Genomic DNA, 23,072 nt, shown 5'->3' on the forward strand with positions numbered 1-23,072 from the left:
ACATTTTTTCAAGTGTATTTTCCTCAAGAGAATTTTCAAAAGGGGTGGAATTTTAGATCGAGCTTTAAGTTACTGCTTCTACGCTATAAAAAGCAGATTTCACACATTTTATTTTTGGCAAGGAATTAAAGTGTCTGGTATTAAAAAGAGATCTACAGTTAAATATATTACTAGATAATACCAGATTATACAATGTTTATTTCTAAGTAAGCATGCAGAGGACAATTTTTTAATCATGCTAGATTATTATTTCAGAGTGTAGCAATACCACTATGAAACACAAGATGGTGTCTCATCTTTTGCTATAAATAGTGAAGTTTCTCACAAGGAGGGGAAAAAAAGACCTGTGAAAATGAAGATTGAGGCTCAGTTTGTTATGTGAGAGGCTCAGACTAGAAAGCCGGAGATGGTGAGTTCAGTCACAAAGCCAGCTGGGAAACTTTGGACCAATCGCTTACTCTCAACCCAAGGAAGGAGGGAATTGTAAACCATTTCTTAAAAACCTTCCCAAGAAAACTGCAGGGACTTGTCCTGGTAGTCTGTAAGAATCAGACATAATTGAACAGAGAAAAAAAGGTTGTTATTTTTCAAAATAATCCATCTTCCACTTTTTTAAAATTAAGACATGTATAATATAAATATAATGTTATTTTATTTGAATACAAATTATAATATAATTAAATTCTAAGTGGTATATATAGATATGTCATGGAAAATTGTTGAAACATTCTAAAATGTTGTCATTTGAGAAAATTGTGAACAATTTATCCAACATACAATTATAGTTATTGCATAATTATTATTCTTAATGTTAATTGTCATTATTAATGTAATTAATTCACCCTATTTCTCCCAAATTTGTCAGACATATGATAGTAATTTATTGTATATATTTAAGAACTGTAAAGGTGGCTCAGTGGCTAAGATGCTGAGCTCGTCGATCAGAAAAGTCGGCAGTTTGGCGGTTGAAATCCCTAGCGCCACATAATGGAGTGAGCTCCTGTTACTTGTCCTAGCTTCTGCTAACCCAGCAGTTTGAAAGCACATAAAAAATGCAAGTAGAAAAATAGGAACCACCTTTGGTGGGAAGGTAACAGCATTCCGTGCACCTTTGGCATTTAGTCATGCCGGCCACATGACCATGGAGACGTCTTCGGACAGCACTGGGTCTTCGGCTTTGGAACGGAGATGAGCACTGACCCCTAGAGTCAGGACCGACTAGCACATATGTACGAGGTGATCCTTTACCTTTAAGAACTGTAATGATTTTAAAAGTGGGATACTGGATCAAGATCTTTTTATGCCATATTTATTTATATTGTTTTGTTTAATGACCAAACTATTTTTATTAACTTACCTAGCAATACATTTAGTTAAAACAGTGTAAATGAATTAAAGGCAACAATATAGTAAATTGCTCTCATTTCACTTCTTCAACCAATTCCTCTCTTTGGGTAGGGATTAGGTTGGGGCTATCAGATCTTCTTCTTCTTCTTCTTCTTCTTCTTCTTCTTCTTCTTCTTCTTCTTCTTCTTCTTCTTCTTCTTCTTCTTCTTCTTCTTCTTCTTCTTCTTCTTCTTCTTCTTCTTCTTCTCCTTCTCCTCCTTCTCCTTCTCCTTCTCCTTCTCCTTCTTCCTTCTGACAAATGAAAGTGTCAGCAAAAGAGGATACAAATTTGTTGGATCTCTGATTCTTGTTAGAATTTCAGGTGATATTAGGGTGCTTTCATGGCCAGCTCAGACTCTGAGAGAAAATCGACAGTGAGTAAGCAGCCAGTTCTACAGTTGCCAGATGAACTGCTACCTGAAGAGCTGTAAGCAGAGCTGGCTGTACTGCACTATTGCATGCAATGTGTGATAACATTGAATTATGATACAACCAGTCCTCAAAGTCCCAGCTGTCACAGCATCCCTGTGGTCATGCCATTGCGATCCAGGCTTTCGGCATCCAGCTTATGATTATGAGGTTGCAGCATCCCAGAATCATGGGGTTGCCAATTGCGATGTTCTGGTTTCCTATAAGCAAAGGCCAATGGTATATGGCAATGTTGGCGAACCTTTTTGGCACCAAGTGCCAAAACGGGAGTGCGTGCGTGGGGAGCACCGGAAACCAGAAGAGCAGTTCCCCAGCACGTACGTGTGGGAGCGTCGGAAACTGGAAGAGCAGTTCCCCGGGGTGCATGCGCGTGCTGGGAAGCTAAGCTTCCAGTTTCCGATGTGTGCATGTGTGCTGGTCATCTGGTTTTCCAGTTTCTGGTGTGCATGCGGGTGCAAAGACCAGCTTGTGCACACCAGAAACCAGAAGCTCAACTGTGCACAGATGTGCACAAATATACAGAGGCACAACATTTTTTTATAGAGAAAAATACAGATGACTGCATGATCATTACTGGGAAAGAGTTGGAAAAAATTTCAGAAACTATACTTTCCTTATCCTGTTTGTTTTAAAGCGGTTGTGAGGGACTCCAATACCAAGCAGAGCAATGACATTGTAGAACAATTGAAATTATTTTCAGAAGTTGTATCAATATATACGGAAAATAGTTGTGCAATTTATATGATATGTACAGTAGAGAACAGAACAGCTGAAAGAGTTGTTTGTTTATTTCCTTCTTTCTTTTTTTGCTATTTTTTTTTTTTTGGTAAATAGATCCTGTCAAGCAGTAATAACTGATTTTGGTCCTACAACTTTACTCTCAGCTGAAATTGATGCTGATCTGCAGAGAATGAAGCCTGAGGCTATTTTTCTTTTCCTGATGAGAGAGCTCTTGGCCTTCCTTCCCACTTTATCTACCCGCTGCTTCTATTGCATATGATCCACCCCAAAGGATTATTCAAAGGCCTTGGCATGTTATGAGGTTTATGAGGCACGCTTGATTCAGCAATTAAAGGAACCTGTTAACCAATATCCCCTTTCCTTTTCTATGAAGGGTTTTTTTTTAAAATAAACTTTTCTAAGGTTTTTGATGCCTCTTCTCCTGAACATTTTAGATAGACTTTTTTTTTTGAACAAAAAATATCCAAAATGCTTCCCATCATCATAAGATTTTGGTGTAACTATTATTCTAGTAGAGAAATGAGATGAAGCAATTGATGGGAGGTCACAAGGCCTGGGAGATAGGGTAACTGGAACGACCTCAAAAATAATACCAGACAGACTAAATACACCACCTCTCTTTGGCTGTTATGTAGGTTTGTGTATTTTCAAGTATTTCCCTGAAGGTTACCTACAATTTCAGTCTTAAAAATAAACACATTACATACATCAAAATAGGAAAACTATAATTCTAGGAGGATTGTTTTAGTCTAAACCCATTGGAAATATATGCAAAGTGGAAGGACTGATATTATAAAATCAGATGTGTTAGCCTAGCAATAATACTAAATTGACTATGTTCTTCTGAACTTGGTTGTGATTTTGTTAGTTTTTCAAGTGATAAAAAGATCATCTTTCTGAGTAAACAAACATATTTCTCTGATGTCAAATTACAGTGGCACATTAATATAACTAAAACTCCTTGAAAGGTTTTAGGACTAAAGATTAAAGATAATCATTGGTTGTTAAGCTCTGAATCAACAAAGATGAACTATTCTACTATTTCTGATTGTGCTACCAACATTTTACTACCAGTAAAATACTTGGAGATTTCATACTTTTCTATTATTAGTTTGGGAGAAAATATTACTAAACAGTGGCACAGTTATGGGCACTTACATGATTTTCTATAAAAATAGCCTATTGATAATATTTTTCAGAATTCAGGGTTGGGGTTTGGGCATTTAATGTAGCAGTCTCTTGCATAAAATAATGTTATTAATAAAATATGTATATTTTATTAACATTTCAGGATTTCATTTCTATGATCCAAGATAATATGTTAATTATTGGGCAATAATGGCAATTTTTGTTGGAAAATTGGGTTCTGGAGATACTACAGAAAACAGAATGCTTAGCTGGAAAACTTCAGCTGACTCTTAAAATTTGATAGTTAAATAAAATGAAACTGATTTGACAGTATTGTCAAAATCACTCATTTTAGAAATAATAAATGCCTATAAAATGTATAGATTATAATTTTAAAACAATTTCTTATCAAGGATTAAATTCCATAAGATACGTTGTTTATGCTCTTGTATTAAGAAAAGAACCTTGGACTTTATTTGTTAAATAGGATTAAATAAGTAGTTAATCTTAAAAAAACAATGGTTAAAATTGTATTAATTTAAAACATTGCCATTTAATGTTATTTTTAATGTTCTATAATAACTTACTGTCCCCGAAATAAGGCCTTATTTTTGGGGAGGTCTTATTATTTTTGAGGTACAGGAGGTGGTGAGTATGGTCTCCTCATGGCTGTTGTTATGTTGCATTATTTTCGGGGAGGGCTTATTTCAGCGCATGCGTTCAAAAGCCCGATTAGGCTTATTATCCAGGGTGGTCTTATTTTCGGGGAAATAGGGTATTGCATCTCATTTTAGTATGAATTTGTCAAGATTACTTTCAAAAACATTTTCTGTGTATTATTTGTAGGTAATGTGGGTGTGTAATTCATGTCGAAAGCAACAAGAAATCCTCACAAAATCTGGAGCCTGGTTTTATAATAGCGGAACTAACACCCCACAGAAGTCTGATCAAGAGGGTTTTAGAGGACTGCAGAATGAAAAAGCACCTCAGGACAAAAAAACAAAGCTGCAAGAACAGTCAGCCTTAGAACGAAGTAGATCCCAAGGGATTACAAGGCAAGAGTCCATAAACGGTTCTGGAGGAAAGGTGGTGGGTGACCCAGCAGACAGGTAAGGAACTGACTTAGTTTATTAAAAAAAACAGTTGCTATCTTGTTAATATATTCTATTAACAAGAATTTAAGGATATATTTAACTACTTTAGGAGTTGGCAGGTCTGTTTTATATATCAGTTCGATACCACGTGAGGCCACATCTGAGAGTTGATGATGGACCAGACTCACCTTTTCAGCAAATAAATATAAAACAACAATAATAAAACATAATAAATTATGAATGTTTATTTTATTTAAGTAATATGAAATCTTAAGGACACATCAATTAATATAAGGCTTTATGCTGTTTGTTGCTCAAGAGAAGGGGTCCCCAAACTTGGTAACTTTAAGACTTGTGGACTTCAACTCCCAGAATTCTCCCGCCTGCTGCTGGAGAATTCTGGGAGTTGAAGTTCACAAGTCTTAAAATTGCCAAGTTTGGGACCTCTGCTCAAGAGCAAGATGGGAGTAAATTAGGGACACGTCTTGGCCACTACCACTCCTTCCCTCCCTCTTTCTACCTCCTTATGGCTGCAGCCCCATTCCTGCTGCCATCTCTCCCTTCATTTTCCAGGCAGGTCTAATGCCTTGGTCTTACCGGCATGCCACACTCACTGCAACGGAGGGATATGGGGCACCAAAGATTGTGAGGGGGGAAACCAAGTAGATTGACTGCAACAGTAGTAAATGTAGTCTATCGTTATTACTGGAAAAGTATGTGTTTTGGAGCTTATTTGGCAAGTTTTGACCGGCCAGTATGGTTAATCCCTTTCCTTAGCAGTGAAAGCCTAATCACGCTAGTTCATAATCTGGTAACTTTATATTGCACAGCATAAGAGCTCTTGATAGGCTTCACAAACTGCAGCTCGTGTAAAATGTAGTGATGAAACTGCTGTATGGAAATGTTACAGATGAAGTTTAGTTCCCTCACTAACTCTTCATATTTTCATATCTTCATATTTAAACCTTCCATCTGGTATAAAGATCTATTGTGGGGTCTTTCCTCCCACAGTCAGAAATGATACATTATGTAAACACTTGATAGTTTGGTTATGCAGATTATACATATCATATCTATTAGCAGGGTCACCGAGAGGATTATTATGTGCTGCAACAAGACTAATATGCCCCCCCCAAATGCAGTGTGCGCACCCCCTGTGCATGTATGCCCCCCACATGCCCCCCATGAGCGCATGACCCTCCCGCATGTGCCCTGCCCTGCATGCTGTGGGGGGTGGGGCATGTGTGGCGGTGGATCACTGCTTTGCCAAAAATCCATGAGTTCACTGTTTCGAACTCTGTGTCAATATCTGCAGTTATTAAGTGAATCACATGGCCGTGAAGTAAATCTTCCTTTTCCCCTTCATGGGCCCCCTTTGAGCTCCATGGGCCCCGGAACAATGTACTGGCTGTACCTCCCTCTCCTCAGGACTATCTATTAGCAGTTGTAAAAAAAAAGCAAAATGTGTGAAAAAAGCCCCATTGTATTCACTGAGATCTGAGTTTGTGTGAAACCTTTTGATGTATGTGAGTTCAGCAATTTATCACTAGATGGTGCTGTTAAAATTCAATTTTTCCAAAACAGCCACTTTAAAGTCTATCATGAAGTGTCCTGGGAAATTGAAATGGTCGGATATTACTTTACTCTTGTTTTAAGTCCTATTTGGTCTACTCTGCGGTTTGCCCCAACAAATAGGAAGACAGGATTAGAAGTGCCTTTACATGCTCTTCCTACAATTTAATATATGCCATCGTCTGCCAGCAATGACCCTCTGGATTCTATATAGGACAAATGAATTGTCCCCAAAATTAATGGACACATTTGACATCAAGACTGAGTGTAATAAACTGGTATCTTACTCTAGGGCTTCAGACAACTAGTGGATTCATGCAGGCAACATATTAAACTGCCTGGATATCTTTGACAAATTTTATCCACTTATCTGATACTACTGAAACAAAGAACTGGAACCATTGCAAAATAATGTTTTCAAGGCCTAAATATATTCCATGACTTTTAAATCTGTCTGTCTATCTACTGGTATCTGTATGTCCGTTAAAGAGGTCAAGAAAATTAATAACGGCACAGTCCCCCCCCCCACTCCTCATGAAAACTGTTTAAAATTCAGAGTTATTTTGCATCAAGAAAATATAAGTAGTTCTTCTGAAAAAATATATTTTGTGACTGGCCATATTGAATCCAGCTGCCCTTTATAGAGCATTCATTTTGTTTCTGCTCTTCAATCTGCTCTCAAAATTAAACAAGTAATCCAATACAAAAATATTGCTTACTTTTGTTTTAGTACAGCGATGTGAACCTTTTCGCTATTGGGTGCCAAAAATGCAAGGGCGCATGCACAATAGCGTGCCTGCGTGCTGGCACCCATAATGTAAAGCACGCCCCCCAAATGCCCATGCACGCACAATCTCCCCCATGCTCCCCCCTTACATGCGCCACACTGCTCGCCTCCAAATGGAGCTTGGTATTTCCTAGGAGCCTGGTGTTTTCGCCCTCCCCAGGCTCCAGGAAATGAACTTCTGGTATGTGTTTTTCACCCTCCCCAAGCTTTGGAGGCTTTCCTGAAGCCTGGGGAAGATGAAAACGGCCTCCCCTCCCCCTCCGGAAGGCCAAAAATCAGCCGAACGCTGTGCACATGTTGGCTGGAGCTGGTGGCTTGCATGCTGGCAGATATGGCTCCGTGCTATAGGTTCGCCATCATGGTTTTAGTATGATAGCGGTAACTAGGTTTCTTAAAAAAATGAGAAGAAACAGGAAAAACACTGGAATGCAGTGACTTTTAGCAGTGGTGCCTATATGAATTACTTTTGGTCAGAATTCAAACCTGATTTTGGTACCGAGATCCCCGTGATTGCACTTGTCAATGACCTCGCGTGGGATTGGATGGTGCCTGTGTTCTCCTTGATTTCTCACTGACCTCAAAGTGCCTTTGTGGCCTGACGTAGAAGACTGGAAGTGGGAGATACTATGTTATGCTGCTTCTCCTCTTCTGCTCTAGTTCCCGTCAGTATTCATTGGGGGTGGAGAAGTTCAAGCCCAAGGCCTCTGCTTTACAGAGTGTGTCAGAGCTCTAGTCTCATGCCACTCCTGTTTAACATTTACATGAAGCCATTGGTTAGGTCACCCATCAGAATGGGGTACAATAGTAGCAGTAGCAGCAAGTGGATGATTCCTGGTTGTACAACTTGACCCTGGGCCAAACACACATAATGCTGCGGAAGCTATATTTTCAATACTTTAAGCCAGGGGTGCCCAGACTTGGCAACTTTAAGACTTGTGGACTTCAACTCCCAGAATTCTTCAGCCAGCTATGCTATGCTGGAAAATTCTGGGAGTTGAAGTCCACAAGTCTCAAAGTTGCCAAGTTTGGGCACCTCTGCTTTAAGCTATCTAAATGTTAGAATGTTAATAAATTCTAATCATGTCATATGTTGAAGCAACACGGTGTAGCAAGATGTTCAACAGTATAATTAAAAGGGAACAAAGAGCAATCCTGCTAAAGTCCTATTCCAGTGCCTGGAGGCTGTGAGGATTTGGACGAGGGAGACGCTGACCAAATCCTGGCGAAACTGAGCTGCTGTGGCTTTCACTTTTAACTCTGCCTTGCAACACACTCTCCCCGTTATGTTTGATGTTTGGCTACTTTTCAAATTTGCAGTGCCATTTGTTCTCCATCACTATTCTAAATGGCTCAGCCTTCCATCCTTTCGAGGTCAGTAAAATGAGGACCCCAATTGTTGGGGGCAATATGCCGACTCTGTAAACCACTTATTGAGGACTTTAAAGCACTGTGAAGCGGTATATAAATCTAAGAGCTATTGCTCTTATGCCTTTCAAAGATATGCTTTTGTGTCATAGCACCTGTTTACGGTGCATTTAACCCAATCATATCTATATTTTGATTGTCAGAAAACATTCATATTTATTAACAATAATTATATAGGAAACATAGAGTCTCCATTTCACTCTCTCAGTGAAACGGAGCCCTTCTACCTAGAGCAGTGATTCTCAACCTTCCTAATGCTGCGACCCTTTAATACAGTTCCTCATGTTGTGGTGACCCCCAACTCTATAACTGCAGTTTTGCTACTGTTATGAATCGTAATGTAGATATTGATATTGGAAGACTGCTATCATATCACCCTTAAGTCCTTCTTTTCATTAAACCAGACATACCCAGTTCCTGCAACTGTTCTTCATATGTTTGAGCTTCCAGTCCCCTAATCCTCTTGGTTGCTCTTCTTTGCATTTTTCTAGACTAGAGTCTCCACATCTTTTTTATAGAGGCAGCCAATATCTTGTCTCCTCCTAAATTTTGGGTCTGAAAAGAATCACATCCTGGAGGAAGCAACCTCGACTGCTATACAATCATACACGCACATACACAGAGACACAGAGTGGCTTTATTCCCACAGCCTCCTTAACTAAGTTGCCTGCAGCTGCATTCACAAACTTGCTTACCCTGCCTGGATGGATCTTCAACCTGGTTTGGGGTTGTTTGCAGGAGTGCTCTTAACCTTGGTGGTGGTGGTAAGCTTAACCTTAATTTATTGGGCAAACATCGTGCATTGTTTATTTATTTTTATTTTTTTTAAAAAGTTTTTTATTTTCTCTTTCAAGTTCATTCAAAAATATACACTCTTATAATTACCATTAATTATATCATTAATCATTAATCATTAATCATCATTTTCTTACAAATATATAGAATACGGTTTGGGTCACTTTCTTGCCACCCCATTTTATTTTGCAACAACCTTGCTCCTTCTATCTTCTCTACCTCCCTTCTCTGCCTTCTTCTTTTCTCCTCTCCTTTCTCCCTTCTTCCTCTCTTTCCTCCCCTCCTCCTCTTCTCCTCCTTCTTACCCTCTCTCCTACTCTTACTTCCCCTCCTTTACTTCCTCTGCTTTACCCTTTCTTCCTTTCCCCCCTCCTCCTTCCTCTCTTCTTCTTCCACTCTCTTTCCTCCCCTCCTCCTCTCTCCTCCTCCTTCTTACCCTCTCTCCTACACTTGATTCCCCTCCTTTACTCCCTCTGCTTTACCCTTTCTTCCTTTTCCTCCTCATCTTTCCTCCTTTCCGTTGTTGCCCTTGCTTATTTACTTCCTCTGATGGGTTCTTGGAGTGGCATTTCAGGAAACCCAACTTTATATTTTCATACATATCATTTTCTCTGTTACATTTTATTTTTAATAATAATTCCACTTGTATCATTTTTTACATTCTTTACTTGCATTGCATTTTATTTTTGCTCTTTTCCTTTGTGCATTGTTTATGGTACTTTTAGCAAGCAGGTTTTCATTGTGTGAATGGGGCCAATTCAGGCTCCTGAGCTTGGCTCTTGATGACAGGTCTGGTTGTGGATTTAGATATAGTTAAAAGTACCTGGCAGAGGCATGGAAAACATAGCCACGTGCACGCCCCGCACAATTACAGCCCGGAGCAGGACCTAAGCCCCTTCCTCCCTCGCAGGAACACTTTCCCGCCATTACGAAGTCTCCGAGGCTAATTGTATGAGGTGTGCGCGTGCACCTATGTTTTTTACGGCGTGGAGCTGCGGCGACACGCTGCGTGGCCATTCCAGAGCCCATCCACGGGGATTTCAAGGAACGTGAGGTAGAGTCTAAACTTTAGAGTTGCGCTGGTCTCAGCGACCCCTGTGAAATGGTCATTCGACCCCAAAAGGGATCACGACCCAGAGGTTGAGAACCGCTGACCTAGAGAATACTGGTAAAGCTTCATTGCCACTTCCTTCTCCATTTTAGACAATGAGGATTTCCCCCAGCTCCAACATTAAGCTGCTAGACTATTGTATGTAAACTGATTGGCATTAAGATGGATAAAGAAATACACTTCCAGATGTTAACCCCTTACTGCACTTCAGTAAGAATGATGGCTTACGTTCTGCCTGGACTGCACTTTCCAAAGCCCCCAATTAGTAGATTCCCATTTCTGTAATCCTTAAGTATTTTTCTTTAATTGGGTGGGCTTTTGAGGATGCTGCTTCCATTGACTAACCTTTTATATGATTTGTCCTCCATTGACCTCTCATCATATTCAACACTTCTTGTGTGCTAATTGGTGGAGAGGCAGAAGAGGAGGAGGAGGAGGCGGCGGCATATAGTTATGAACTACATTGAAATATCTTTACCTTCAATGACACGGGGAACTGGACACTCTGCTTGTGCCAGCATAAATTATAAAATGCTACTTTTAACATTTAGCATGGACAAGTCAGAGATTGTCCTTCCTGGTGGACTGGGGACAGGCACACACTGGTGTTGTGTGTTCTTGTTATTAAGAAGAGGTCAGTGGTCCGTACTCATGGTAGAGAATCTGTACTCATGCAGATCAGACCTGAGTGCAAAGGAAAGAAAACAAGAGGAGGAAAAAAAACCCCACGCTTTTACTTGTTCTATATGTCTGTCCCTTTCAGCAAGATCCTTCCTCTCATTATATAACATCCACTTTGTTAATGGTCAAGCATCGCCTCTATCCCCTTCCCTAACCTACCCATAGAGGGAAGAAAATAAGTTGCCAGAAGACAAAACACTCTTAAGCCCGATTGCAAGACAAAGAAAGCCTTTAAATGAGAGAGAAAAGCAACAACAAAGAAGCCAGCTGTTTCTTATCATAGCAAGCTTAGTGGGGGCATAAACCCATGAAGGAAGTAGAAATGAAACACATATAAAATGCACATCCCTGGTATTTAGGACACAAGAAAGAACTTGCAAATAGGACAGTGGGTCCCTGCATCCTAATGCATGCTGGGCATATAAATGGTGTTCCCAAATTGCTTTGTTTAGGATGTTGTTTGCTTATATTTAGGAACATGGGTGTAAAGAAATATTCAGCTTATTTAGATATGAGAGATTCTACTGAGGCTTTTTTTTTTGATGTTCATTGCTTGTTGACCTGCATTGGCAAGGACAGTGTTTAAAATTGCTACAGGAAGAATGCCTGTACGAAGCCTAACAAAGAATGATAAGGGTTCACTAGCCCCTGAAGCCAATCAGTATTAGGAAACTTATCACTCTCTGCAAAGATTCTGGCAATGAGTTCTATAATGCAAAGCAAGGTTTTTGTTCCGCTTTTTAGCCACATTTCTTTTTCTTAGGCAAGAGGAATTGCCACATTTTTTTGACAGGCTCACAGTATTTGCAAGACATGTTTAGCCAGAAAAGGCACTTTAATTCAAATCCATGTGGACTTCTTTGAACCCCTTCCTAGTCCCACAGCTGACTGAGGTTAGCTGTTCATGCCCCACACTTCGCTTGTGGCACAAGCACGTCATTGGAATGTAGCCCAATGTGCTGTCACACTTCTGCTTTGAAGCATAGCCTCCCAGGCACTTTTCACCCGTGTGTGTTCATTTATAAAAAGACCAAAATCGGTGGTGAGCAAAGCATAAGGAAATTGTTATTGCCAAGTATTCAAATGTTAGATCACGCCTGCATTTGTCACCAGAGGTTTGTATGTTCTTCACTATCATTATCTTATTTTATTCTATAAATGCATAAGACTGCTAAATTCTACAGTTCTGAGCAGTAAAAACAATCATACAGGATCCCCCCCCCCCCATTATGGCCCTGGGTACCATGGGTGATGGCTGGGATAATTTTTGAGAGTTTTTGTATGTTGCTGTGGGTGTGTGAAGTTTGGTGATTTCTTCCGCTGTGCAATGCATTGCAAGTGATGCTGGGGAGCCAAAGGTTGCCAAGGGAGATGTGAAGAGCAAAAGAGGCAGCGGCTGAGAAAATCCTGTCTAAATCTGGCTGGACAGTGGTAGACTGGTGGAGGGGCAGGAGCGTCTCAGCTTCAAAAGTGTGGAAGGGTATGGTTGCCTGTCAGCAGTGCCTCGTGGGGCTAGGATCAGCTACTTTCAGTGCAGCTGACTGGTGGCATTTAACAGGCTCCTGAAGGCACAGTGATGCAGAGAGGAGGAAGTCAGGTTAACAGCAACCTTATTTTTCATTCTCCACCTCCTGGCTTGTGCCGAGAACAGGAGGATACTTGGCTGGACCAGGAGACTATAGTGAGGGGTCTGTGGCTACAGCTTCCTGGGAGTAAGAATCCTTGCTTGAAAGAGGATGGATACCAAGACAGAAGCAGTGGGACCTGGAATAGGTGGTGGTCTTGTGGAAGAATTGACCTGTTCTTCTCCTATGGATGCACTCATTTTGGCAACTTCTTCTCTTTCTCTGGGACTCAGGATTTAGATGAATTGGCACTATTTCAATTATGGTGGCTGGTGGCCTGTAGGTAGGGGTGGGTTGCTCCCAGCATTACTGATGGTTCGGTGCACACAAATATGTTGTGTGCGCATGCCAGACGCGCGCTACGTGTGCATGCATGCCAGACGCCTGCTATGCGTGCGTGCACATTGCACAAAAATAGGTCTGTGCATGCGCAAAACATTAAAAAAAGAGAAAAAATTACATTTGTGCAATTACAATTGTTCTGCGCGTGCGCAGAACCAAAAATCAAGATGGCGGCCCCATACGCGAACCAGTTCGGGGGCGTGGCAGGCCTTGATCTCTGCTGGTTCCAGCAACCCAGGCCACCAAACCACTACTGGTTTGGTTGAACCGGTCCGAACCGGTAAGAACCTACTTCTGCTTGTAGGGAAAGACTTGCAAGCATATATATATTTAAGTTGTTATTTTGGAGAGGGGGCTGAATCTCCTGTCTTTGGGTAAGAAATGGAGAAGAAGAAGAAGACCAGGTTCAGCCTGCCAGGGTTATGGAGTGTGAAGCTTGTTAAGTGACTCAGGTGAGAGTGGGGTGGCTAGGGAGAGGATAGAGAAGGTTTGATAGGGGAGATTGTTCAGGTTAGCCACTGAGTGGTCTCGGAAGCACCATTAACTTGGGTGGGAGCTAATCTACCAGTATCTCCTGTTGCTTATGTTGGGTTTCTTCAGGATGGGAATGGGAGGACCTGGGTAAGGGGAAGGAGGAGAAAGCACTGAATTAATGAACAGCACAGGGAAGTATGACATATTCTGGCATCCAGTCTTCAGCCACAAGACTGGTCTCCAGAGCTTCAACATCTGCTTGCTTGTTGCTATTTAATATCAGGTTGGCTAGCAAAAAAATACTTTCCTTGTCAATGATTAGGTTATGGATTAAAGGACTGTTCTGGTTAGCACGATTGAAACCTGGTTGGGCACGGGGTTATCCTCTCTGGCATGTTCTCTCCTGGATTTCAAGGGTGGCACCATCTGGGCATGGATGTGAGATTTTATTTGTGAGGTTAGGCCAGGGATGGCGAACCTTTTCGGCCCCAAGTGGCCAAACCAGAGCATGTGCACCACTCCAGAAACTCAAAGACCAGTTGGCTGGTGCGCATGCATGCGCCAACCACTTGGTCTTGGGTGCGCGTAAGTCAGCTGGTCTTCAGGTTTCCAGGGCTCCAGCACTTGTGAAGATCATGCATGCCAGAAACCAGAAGAGCAGCTGGCAATGGCGCGTGTGCCCATAGAGAGGGCTCATTACGCATGCCACGAGGTTAGGCCATATGAATAAGTTGGAACTGCTGCTTACTTACCTATGTCCCTCCAATATAGAAGCATCCTGTCCAAATTCCTAGATTCTGTGATTGAGTTGATGAAAAAGTTCCTAGATTCTGGGCGACTTCTGCCTGTCTTCAGCCTGGAGTTCATAGCTACTGTGGCAACCATGGACCTCATCCAACCTACTGAGAATCTAACCCAGAACTGAAGTCATGCACTTGATCTGGTCTTTGTCTTGAACCAGGACATAGTGTCAACGTCAATCCCTTAGCTATGGTCAGATCTCACCCTCTGAAGCAGTGGTGGGTTCCGGATCCCGTTCCAACCATACTGTGTCATCCACATGGATGTCCACAGCGCGCATGCACATACGCGTGGTGCGCGCATGCGTAGTACCTGCCAGCAACGCCTCTCTCCCGACAGTGGAACAGTACCCGGTGCTCCAGGCAGTCTCCGGTACGCCTGTACCGGGGCGTACCGATTGCAACCCACCACTTCTCTGAAGGGAAGAGAGGCATTTTCAATCAGTTCATTCCAAGTGACTAAAGGATTAAGAGTATGGATTCTGCACTTGTGGATCTTGCATGGTTCCTTGGTTATCTGAGGAACTGCAGGAGATAATAAACCCAAGAGATCCCTAAAGCCCTGCTGGTGAAAGATGAGGAGTGAAACTGATCTGTCACAGATAAAAGCCTTTATTAAGACTTATCTTACGATGATTAGAGCAGCAAAGTGAGTCTACTAATCTACTCTTTTTGTGCTGCAGTTAGCTGGCCAATGGCCCTAATTCAGAATGATTAGGTCCCTTTTGGGTAAGGAGGGATTGGAGAAGCCTTTGCAGAGTAGCTATGAGTAATATTTGCGGCATCTGTTAGATAATGTCATTCAATTTGTCTTGGAATTAGATGTTGGCTGAGCAGGTAGTGACTGGGCCATGTCTGAGCTTGGTTATCTGGGAGGAATTTGAGCTGGTTACTCAAGTCTTTTGCTCTTTTTTAAATAACTACATGAGACTTCTGAAAATGCTTATCTGGTAGTGTGAGGTATGGTATTACCAATATGCTGATGATTTCAAGTTATACGTTTCCACATTGGCCAGGCAAGTAATATGTTGGCTTAATGCTGAAGAGTTGAAGGGAATGGGGAGAAACCAGCTGTGGGGTTTTGATTCTCCTGGGTCTATTGATATGTCATTCTTGCTCAGGTAGCGCTCTCCCAGACATAGTTGGTGTACAACCTGGGGGTCCACCTTGACTTATGGTTACTGCTTGCAGAACAAATAGCAGTCCTGTCTAAGGACACTTGTTTGTATGGATCCATCTTGTGCATCAGTTGCACCCATTCCTGGTCCGAGAAGCCTTTCTCATGGTCATTCATACATGGTCGTTTCCTGGTTGATTACTGTAATCTGCTCTACATAGGGCTGCCCTTGAAGATCATGCAGAAATTACAACAGAATGTAGAATCTAAAATGTAGCAGCACAGTTCTGGGCACTTCCTGCTTTACCCATATTACACCATTGCTGTGAGAGCTGTGCTGCCTTCCAGTACTGCTTTGTGGTAAATTTCCAGATTCAGTTCAAAGTGCTATAAAGCTTGTAAGCCCTAAGTGGAACAGGATCAGGTTATTTATGGAACTGACTTCCCCCCATTCCATTAGGTCAGATATAGAGGAGTTTTCCAAGTTCCTTCCTTAAATGTTGTCATCTAGTGGGACTTAGGATACATGTCTTCTCCACTGCTGCCCCTGCCCAGTGTAAAACCCTTCCTCCCAAGATCCAGGATCTCACCTTCCTCGTGTTTCAGAAGGCCTTGAAGAATGGTCTCTTCCCATAAGTATTGGGACAGGATGGGTTTGTTGCTGAGCATGATGGTATGTGGTTATGTGAGAGAGTGTTGCCTTGGGGCACCATGAGTTTTTATTTATTTTATTTTACATTATTTGGGGTTTAATACCATGTTTCCCTGAAAATAAGACCTCCCTGGATAATAAGCCCAATTGGGCTTTTGAATGCATGCACTAAAATAAGCCCTCCCTTCAAAATAAGCCCTCCCCTAAAATATTTAAATGCATGCACAGCTGGTCTCTGCCATTTCCTGGGGGAACATGCCCCACGCGCCCCACATGCACCTGCCATCCACGCGCACACCCTAGATACTATGCCTCTTCTCTTAGTGGCAGCCACAAAAAGAGCGGCAGGCCCAGTAATACTAGAGGTGGCAAGAGTGTGCCAGAAACAAAGACAGAACTTCTGGCCCTCTCTGGATCAGCTGATCCGCAGGTTGCGGGCCGAGGTTAAAGGGCCTCCTGCACCTCAAAAATAATAAGACCTCCCCAAAAATAAGGTCAAATGCTTATTTTGGGGGTCAAAAGAAAATAAGACCCTGTCTTATTTTCAGGGAAACACGGTATTTTTAATGTCTGGTGAGCCATCTAGGCCTATGGTTACAATGGAGCCAGTTTGGCTAGCGGTGAAGTTTCCAGGCTAGAAACTGGGAGACCATGAGTTCTAGTCCTACCTCAGGCATGAAAGGTAGGACTAGATTTTGGACCAGTCACACTCTCTTAGCTCAACCCACCTCATAGGGCTGCCTATATTTAATTATTGTACTTTTAATTGTTATATTCATAATTGTTTTTATATTTCTATTTTAGTACATTGTAAGCCACCCAGTGTTGCTTTGAATAGCAGTATGTGGCATGTAATAAGTAAAAATAAATTACAATAATGGTGAAATAGAAATTAAAACATAAAGATAAATATGGGCAACGATGTAAACCTTTTAAAATAATAAATTCAATGAAAACCGCAAACCACACATAAGAAAAGCAACCATTAAAAGGCAGTCAGGCATGCGAGATCTGCCATCCTTTGACTTAAGAACTGGGAAAAGAGCAAGGTTTTCAGAGTTCTTCTGAACACAGCCAAGGTGAGGCCATATGTGTCTTGGTGGGAATGGTGCTCCAGAGGGCAAAGGAAGGCACCCTTCCTACATCTCATGATGTGACACTTTTAATGGATGGGATTTGGAGCATGCCAACTCTGCTTGACCATACAAGCTGGACAGAAGACAGAGAAGACAGATGGTCTTTTAGATAAACAGGCACCTATGAAGGGCATTATAGGTAATAACCAGCACCTTGAATAGTTTCCAGGACCCTACTGGTAAAAAGTGCAGCTCACACAGGAAATGTGTTACATGAGCCTGAGATGAGCTATGCACCTAATTGTCTGCGTTACCACATTCAGGACCAGTTGCAGCTTCTTACAGCCCCATGTAGACCGCATTGCAGTAGTCTATTGTTTTATTGTTGCTTTATTACTCATATGGGCTATTTTTGAAATATTTTACTTTGAAAGGCGATGTATAAATGAATAAAATCCATAAAATAAATTGATTGTATTGTTGCAAATCCTGTACTAAGTATCTGATTTATCTTCTGAAGTGCAATCTGACTATCACTGCGGTTTTCTGTGCATCCTAAAAATACAACAGCTGAGTCTCAAACTGTACTTAAAAACATTACTTAAATATTCAGTTTTAGTTTAACAGTAGAGACAAGTGAGATGTGTATCAGTAGCTTTAGCAGTGATTAGTAACTTTTGTGGTGAAAGGGAAACACTCAAAACAATTTATTGATGATGCATCTTATTTGTGTGTTCACCATGGGGAACACAGGTATAAAAGACAGGCAGTAGATTCACCTAATCTAAATAAAGAACTGTCCTTTCTACATCCTTGAAGGTATGTTTTGATGCATAATAAATGAGAATATTGTAGTTTTCATTATTTTGGGTGTACAATCCCTCACTTTCCCATTTTCAAGCAAATGCTACAGTGGCATCATGGCTAGGCTGAGATATTTTGCAGAGCACTTTAGAAAATTTGGGGTAACTTTAATAAAATAATAACATATTTTATTAAAATGTACATGCAGGCCTTACAACAATATGCTAATGTTCATTTCATCTTTTTCACTGGTATATTTTTTTTTATATTTTCCCTGAACTTCTTGGTTTTCTTCATGACAATCAATCAATCAATCCAAAATTAATGAGAAATTTTGGGCTGCATTGTACTTACTACCTTACTATAATTTTACTAGCATTTTCGTGCTACAATGCTTTAACATTATCCTTCCATTTACTCTTAGATATCTTTTTCTTTATGATAAAATTATCCCAGACGAAATGCCTTTGATGCCCCTTTTGTCTCTAGTTGATTATTTCCTAAAGTACCTGTTTACAATTTTGAAGTCTATTTATTCAATACCTCACTTGGAACTAATACAGTAGTAGTAGCAGTACAACTAACTATAAATATGGAATAAAAATGCAATTGTATTACAAGTTAACACAATCAATTACAAAATCATAATAAAAATAAGGATCCTCTACACTAAAAGGCCCCCCAAAATATAATATTAAGACCTATATATTGATATCATTAAGCATGATAGCTGGAGGGAAGAGCCCCTTAGATTCACATATGAAAACAATGTGATAAATTGCCAGCAACTTTCAGTATTATGATGGTAAAAGATTGGATTCACCACTGCTTATGGGGTGCCTCTCCATACACATGAACTATTTAAGGTGCCATTATAAAAAACAGAAATGCGGTGGCTCAGTGGCTAAGATGCTGAGCTAGTCGATCAGAAAGGTTGGCAGTTCGGCGGTTCGAATCTCTAGTGCTGCGTAATGGAGTGAGCTCCCTTTCCCTTTATAACAAAACATTCACAGCAAGCTGAATTGACCCTGAATGATGACAGAGGAAGGAATTGAATAGGGATCAGTGGCCCAGTAAACCAAAATAGGTGAATATTTTCTTATAAGGGCACTTTAAACAGTTCACCAGTATAGAGAGGCAAATCATAGATGGTGGTGAATCCAATTCAAATAGATTTATTGGCCATATCTCAAAAATGATTCAGGTGACATGCTGAACTAATAGGAAGGGAGAAAAAATGTGAAGATCACCCAGGTGGATTGATCAAAAACATCCTAATATCATGTTGTAATTTATATTATGTCTACCTTTTTCTTTCCTTTGAAATGTAGTAGGCCAAAGATATATAAGCTTGGTGTTGCTTTTATTTAAGACAGCTCAGCAATGCTTTGCTACAAGTTCAGTGTACATTATATAGTATGCATGCTAATAAATTTAAGTTGTATCTTGATGTGATGTGGTTGCTTTAAGTGAGCCAGATTTTGGCTACAACAATAAGTAGCTTCACACAGTGTAAATGGATTATCCATTGATTTCTGTTTCACAAGCCAAGACAGTAAGGAAAATGAGCATAGAACTTAATGTTGCCAGTGAATAGTGTTGATTGTTAATCCTGTCACAATAAGATGCTAAAACATTTTAGATGCTTATAGGAAAATTGAATGTATTAGGCTGCTGTAGTCATTGGTTATTGGCAGATGTAAACAAGTCACGAAAGAAGGCAAATATATATGTCCCAGAATAAATGAATGTGGAGAATGGAAAGATTTATATTCCTGGCAGTTATCTGGTTGTTAGCACTCTCTCTGAGAGTCGTTGAGGCCATTTGGAGGCTTACCTGGGCCCTCAGGGTCACCTGAAGAGTTCAAATGGGTGTGGAGTCTTCATGGGACTGCTGAATTGTTATAAACAGAAAAGTGCCAGTGTCGTATCTCTTCCCCTTTCAATCTTAATGTAGATGGCCTCTTTGACTCCTTTTTCAAACCAGAATGGGAGAGAACATTCTGGTGAGAGAGATGTTCCCTGAGGATAGGCTTCAGCACAAGTCTGAAAGCTCAGAAGACTAAACCTCTGGTCCTGGTGACCGACCCAGGTTTGATCCTCCAAGATATAAGAAGTGAATCTTGAGTGAGCTGTTCCTTCCTTTCTCATAGGCCAGTGTTTCTCAACCTTGGCGACTTTAAGTCCTGTGGACTTCAACTCTCAGAATTCCCCAGCCAGCTGTGCTGGCTGGGGGATTCTAGGAGTTGAAGTCCCCAGGACTTAAAGTTGCCAAGGTTGAGAAACACTGTCATAGACAGTGGTTACCTAGGCTTCTAATTTCATATTTTTGGAACTATAGTTTCAGTCATCAGGGTAAATATCAAAAGTCTTCACGGTAGCTGAACTTGCAGACAATAATGAAGAAAGGAGGCTCTGCTGAGGTTCACTGTGTATTCATTAATTCATTGCTCACTCAGCACCAACACATTTGTTAAGTTGGAACCAGCCATGGCAACTGCAACTTGCTTATTTGTAGCAATTATTTCTGTGGTCAGTCTCTGAGGGCATGATGTCTCCCCTCTGACCTGCTATGCCCCACCCCGATGACTTCCCATCCATCCATTGCTGGACAGTAGGAATAAAAACAACAACACAGTTGTATTGTGCTGCCTGTCACTTGGGCTAGAAGAAATAATTGAGAGAACTCTGGTCAAGTTCATCTATTTTTTTTCAAGAAAAGCTCTACTATGTCATTGATGACCAATGAACAAGCTCAAAACAGACAACAAAAGTTAAGCCTTTTATTGCTGCACCTAAAGGCTAATGAAACAAAAAGGAGGAAAGCAAAGTTTGTCATTCCAATAGTCTATTGGTAAAACAAAGGAAAACAAAGACCCATTATTTCACTAGTTCATCATGTTCAGCTTCTTCAGAAGAGGACAGGACCCCAGCAGCCCAGGATGAAATGGCCTTGAAGGGCAGCAGCCTATTAATGGAGAGGAGAAGGCACACAAAAAAAAACACAGTTGCCAATCAGAGGCATTTACATACTACAAAATAAAGCAGGGATCTCAAACTATTTCATTGAGGGCCACATCAGGGTTGTGTTTGACCTCGGGGGAGGCAGGGAGGGCATGGCTAGGGTAGATGTGGCCACCTCGTCACGGGCCTGTTTTTGGCCTCCTGTAGCCCTCTGCCAGGGAGGGCTGCACATGGTCCTCCCGGGCTCCGTTTTAGCTGGCAGAGGCACCACGGGCTGGTCCTTTGCTGTTTGAGCCCTGCGGGCTAGATCTAACCACCCTGCGGGCTGGATGTGGCCCGCAGGCCTTGAGTTTGACATCTCTGAAATAAAGCATCGCAGGTGAACCATGTAACACTCTTTGTTTTGGCAGAAGCTGGGAAATACTTCTTTTGACTCAAAGCAAGAAAAGGTGGGGAAAATATACCTTTGTGATGGGCTAGGATAGTTGAACACTTTGTGTGCTGTGTGCTCCTATTCTCAGGAAATGGTTAGTGGCCTGTCCTTGTACTGCCACAAGCATGGTGTGTGGATGAACCCAATATGTGACAGTTTTGTTAGATAAAGCTCACTATGGCTACACATATTTGAAAAATGAATTGGAAGAAGTGTTCGAACATTCTTAGGCAAGCATAGCTCTCTGTGTGCAAAATCCTGTCAAGAAGTCAAGGTATTTTAATGAATATCAGAGAAGTGTTGTGGTCACAGAAGATTTGAAGTGATTCTCTTTTGAATAGTTTAGAAGTATGCACAAAACACATCCCTATATAAGTTTGTGTCTCCCAAAGATAGTGTCTATAAACATCATTGTTTTCATTTTAGGAAGCAATAAGTAGGGATCTACAATAATCTCTTTGAAAAATTATGATTGAGGCTGGGGTAGATTGCCCCTGAAATTGTAGCCACTGTGCTACCTTGTTAGAATAAGAATTTGGGAATATTTATCTAAATACTTTAGCATTCTATTGATTCTTATGTAGTTCCATTTGGTGATATTGTAATACAGTGATGGTGAACTTTTTCGGTACTGAGTGCCCAAACTTGAACACGGATGCACTGGAGCACCGAAAACCTGACAACCAGCTGGCCGGTGTGCATGCAGGCATGCCAGCATGCTGGCCAGCCAGTCTTTGTGTGCGCTGGAGTGCCAGAAACTCAAAGACCAGTTGGCTGGTGCGCATGCATCCGCTGGAAACCAGAAGACCCACTGGTGACAGCGCACTTGCCCACAGAGAGGGCTCTATGTGCCACCTCTGGCACGCATGTCATAGGTTCGCCATCACGGCTTTAATATGTGCCACTGCTGTGGAATCCCTTAGATTGGGGTGGGGAATTATGACCCTTTTATGACTTGCGGACTTCAATTCCTAGAATTCCTGGGCCAGCTATGCAAGTCACAAAGGGGCCATAGTTCCCCACCTCTGCCTTAGATATTCAGAATCCTCAGCAAAAAGGTTATTCCTTTCCTTTAAGTTCAAAGGGAATAGTTTTCCACTGGACAACTGTAGATAGAAAGCAAAGGAAGTAAAAAATTCTCTCCTCCTAGAAGAAACACAACTTTATTCTTTAAAAAGAAGAAAAAAAAATCCCTGCTCTATATTAGGCCAGCCCAGTCCCAGAAAACCTGCTTCTTTAAGATGCTGAAGCAAAATCACGCCAATTAACCTCTCCTCTCCTCTAATGTACTAATTTTGGCTCAGATTTCAACTCCCCTCAAGTGCCAGGCCTCTTAGACTTACCATAACCCCGTCGATGCTTTCTGATAGTCCATTCCTCAGTTTTCTTCCTGGTCTGCTGCCACCCTGCTGCTCTCCCACTATTAATAACTTTTGCCTTGCTCAGCATTCACGGTGGCACTTCTGCAATGCTTCTTCCCTTTGTTAGAATGCTCCTGGTATGATGCCTGACACTGGGCTTCGTGTTCGGGAGTAAATAAATATTGCAGATGAAAACACTGACTGTTGGCTATATTCCTATTTGGAAGTGCTGCAGCAGGCAGGCAGCAAACAGGGAGCAATACTTCTAAACAGGA

At 41.3% G+C, this 23,072-nt stretch overlaps 1 protein-coding gene across 1 annotated transcript in view; it reads left to right on the forward strand.

The window, feature by feature from the left end:
- RIMS2 (regulating synaptic membrane exocytosis 2) overlaps positions 1-23,072 on the forward strand; it is a gene marked incomplete at its 5' end in the record, with an annotated part of 310,377 nt that overhangs the window by 70,147 nt on the left and 217,158 nt on the right. Inside the window, one exon of the mRNA XM_081953026.1 lies at positions 4,531-4,793. Coding sequence (XP_081809152.1) covers positions 4,531-4,793 — 263 coding nt within the window. The remainder of the gene's footprint in view (positions 1-4,530; positions 4,794-23,072) is intronic.

Source organism: Natrix helvetica (assembly GCF_964273705.1).
Source record: "Natrix helvetica genome assembly, chromosome: 4".
Lineage (NCBI taxonomy): Eukaryota > Metazoa > Chordata > Lepidosauria > Squamata > Natricidae > Natrix > Natrix helvetica.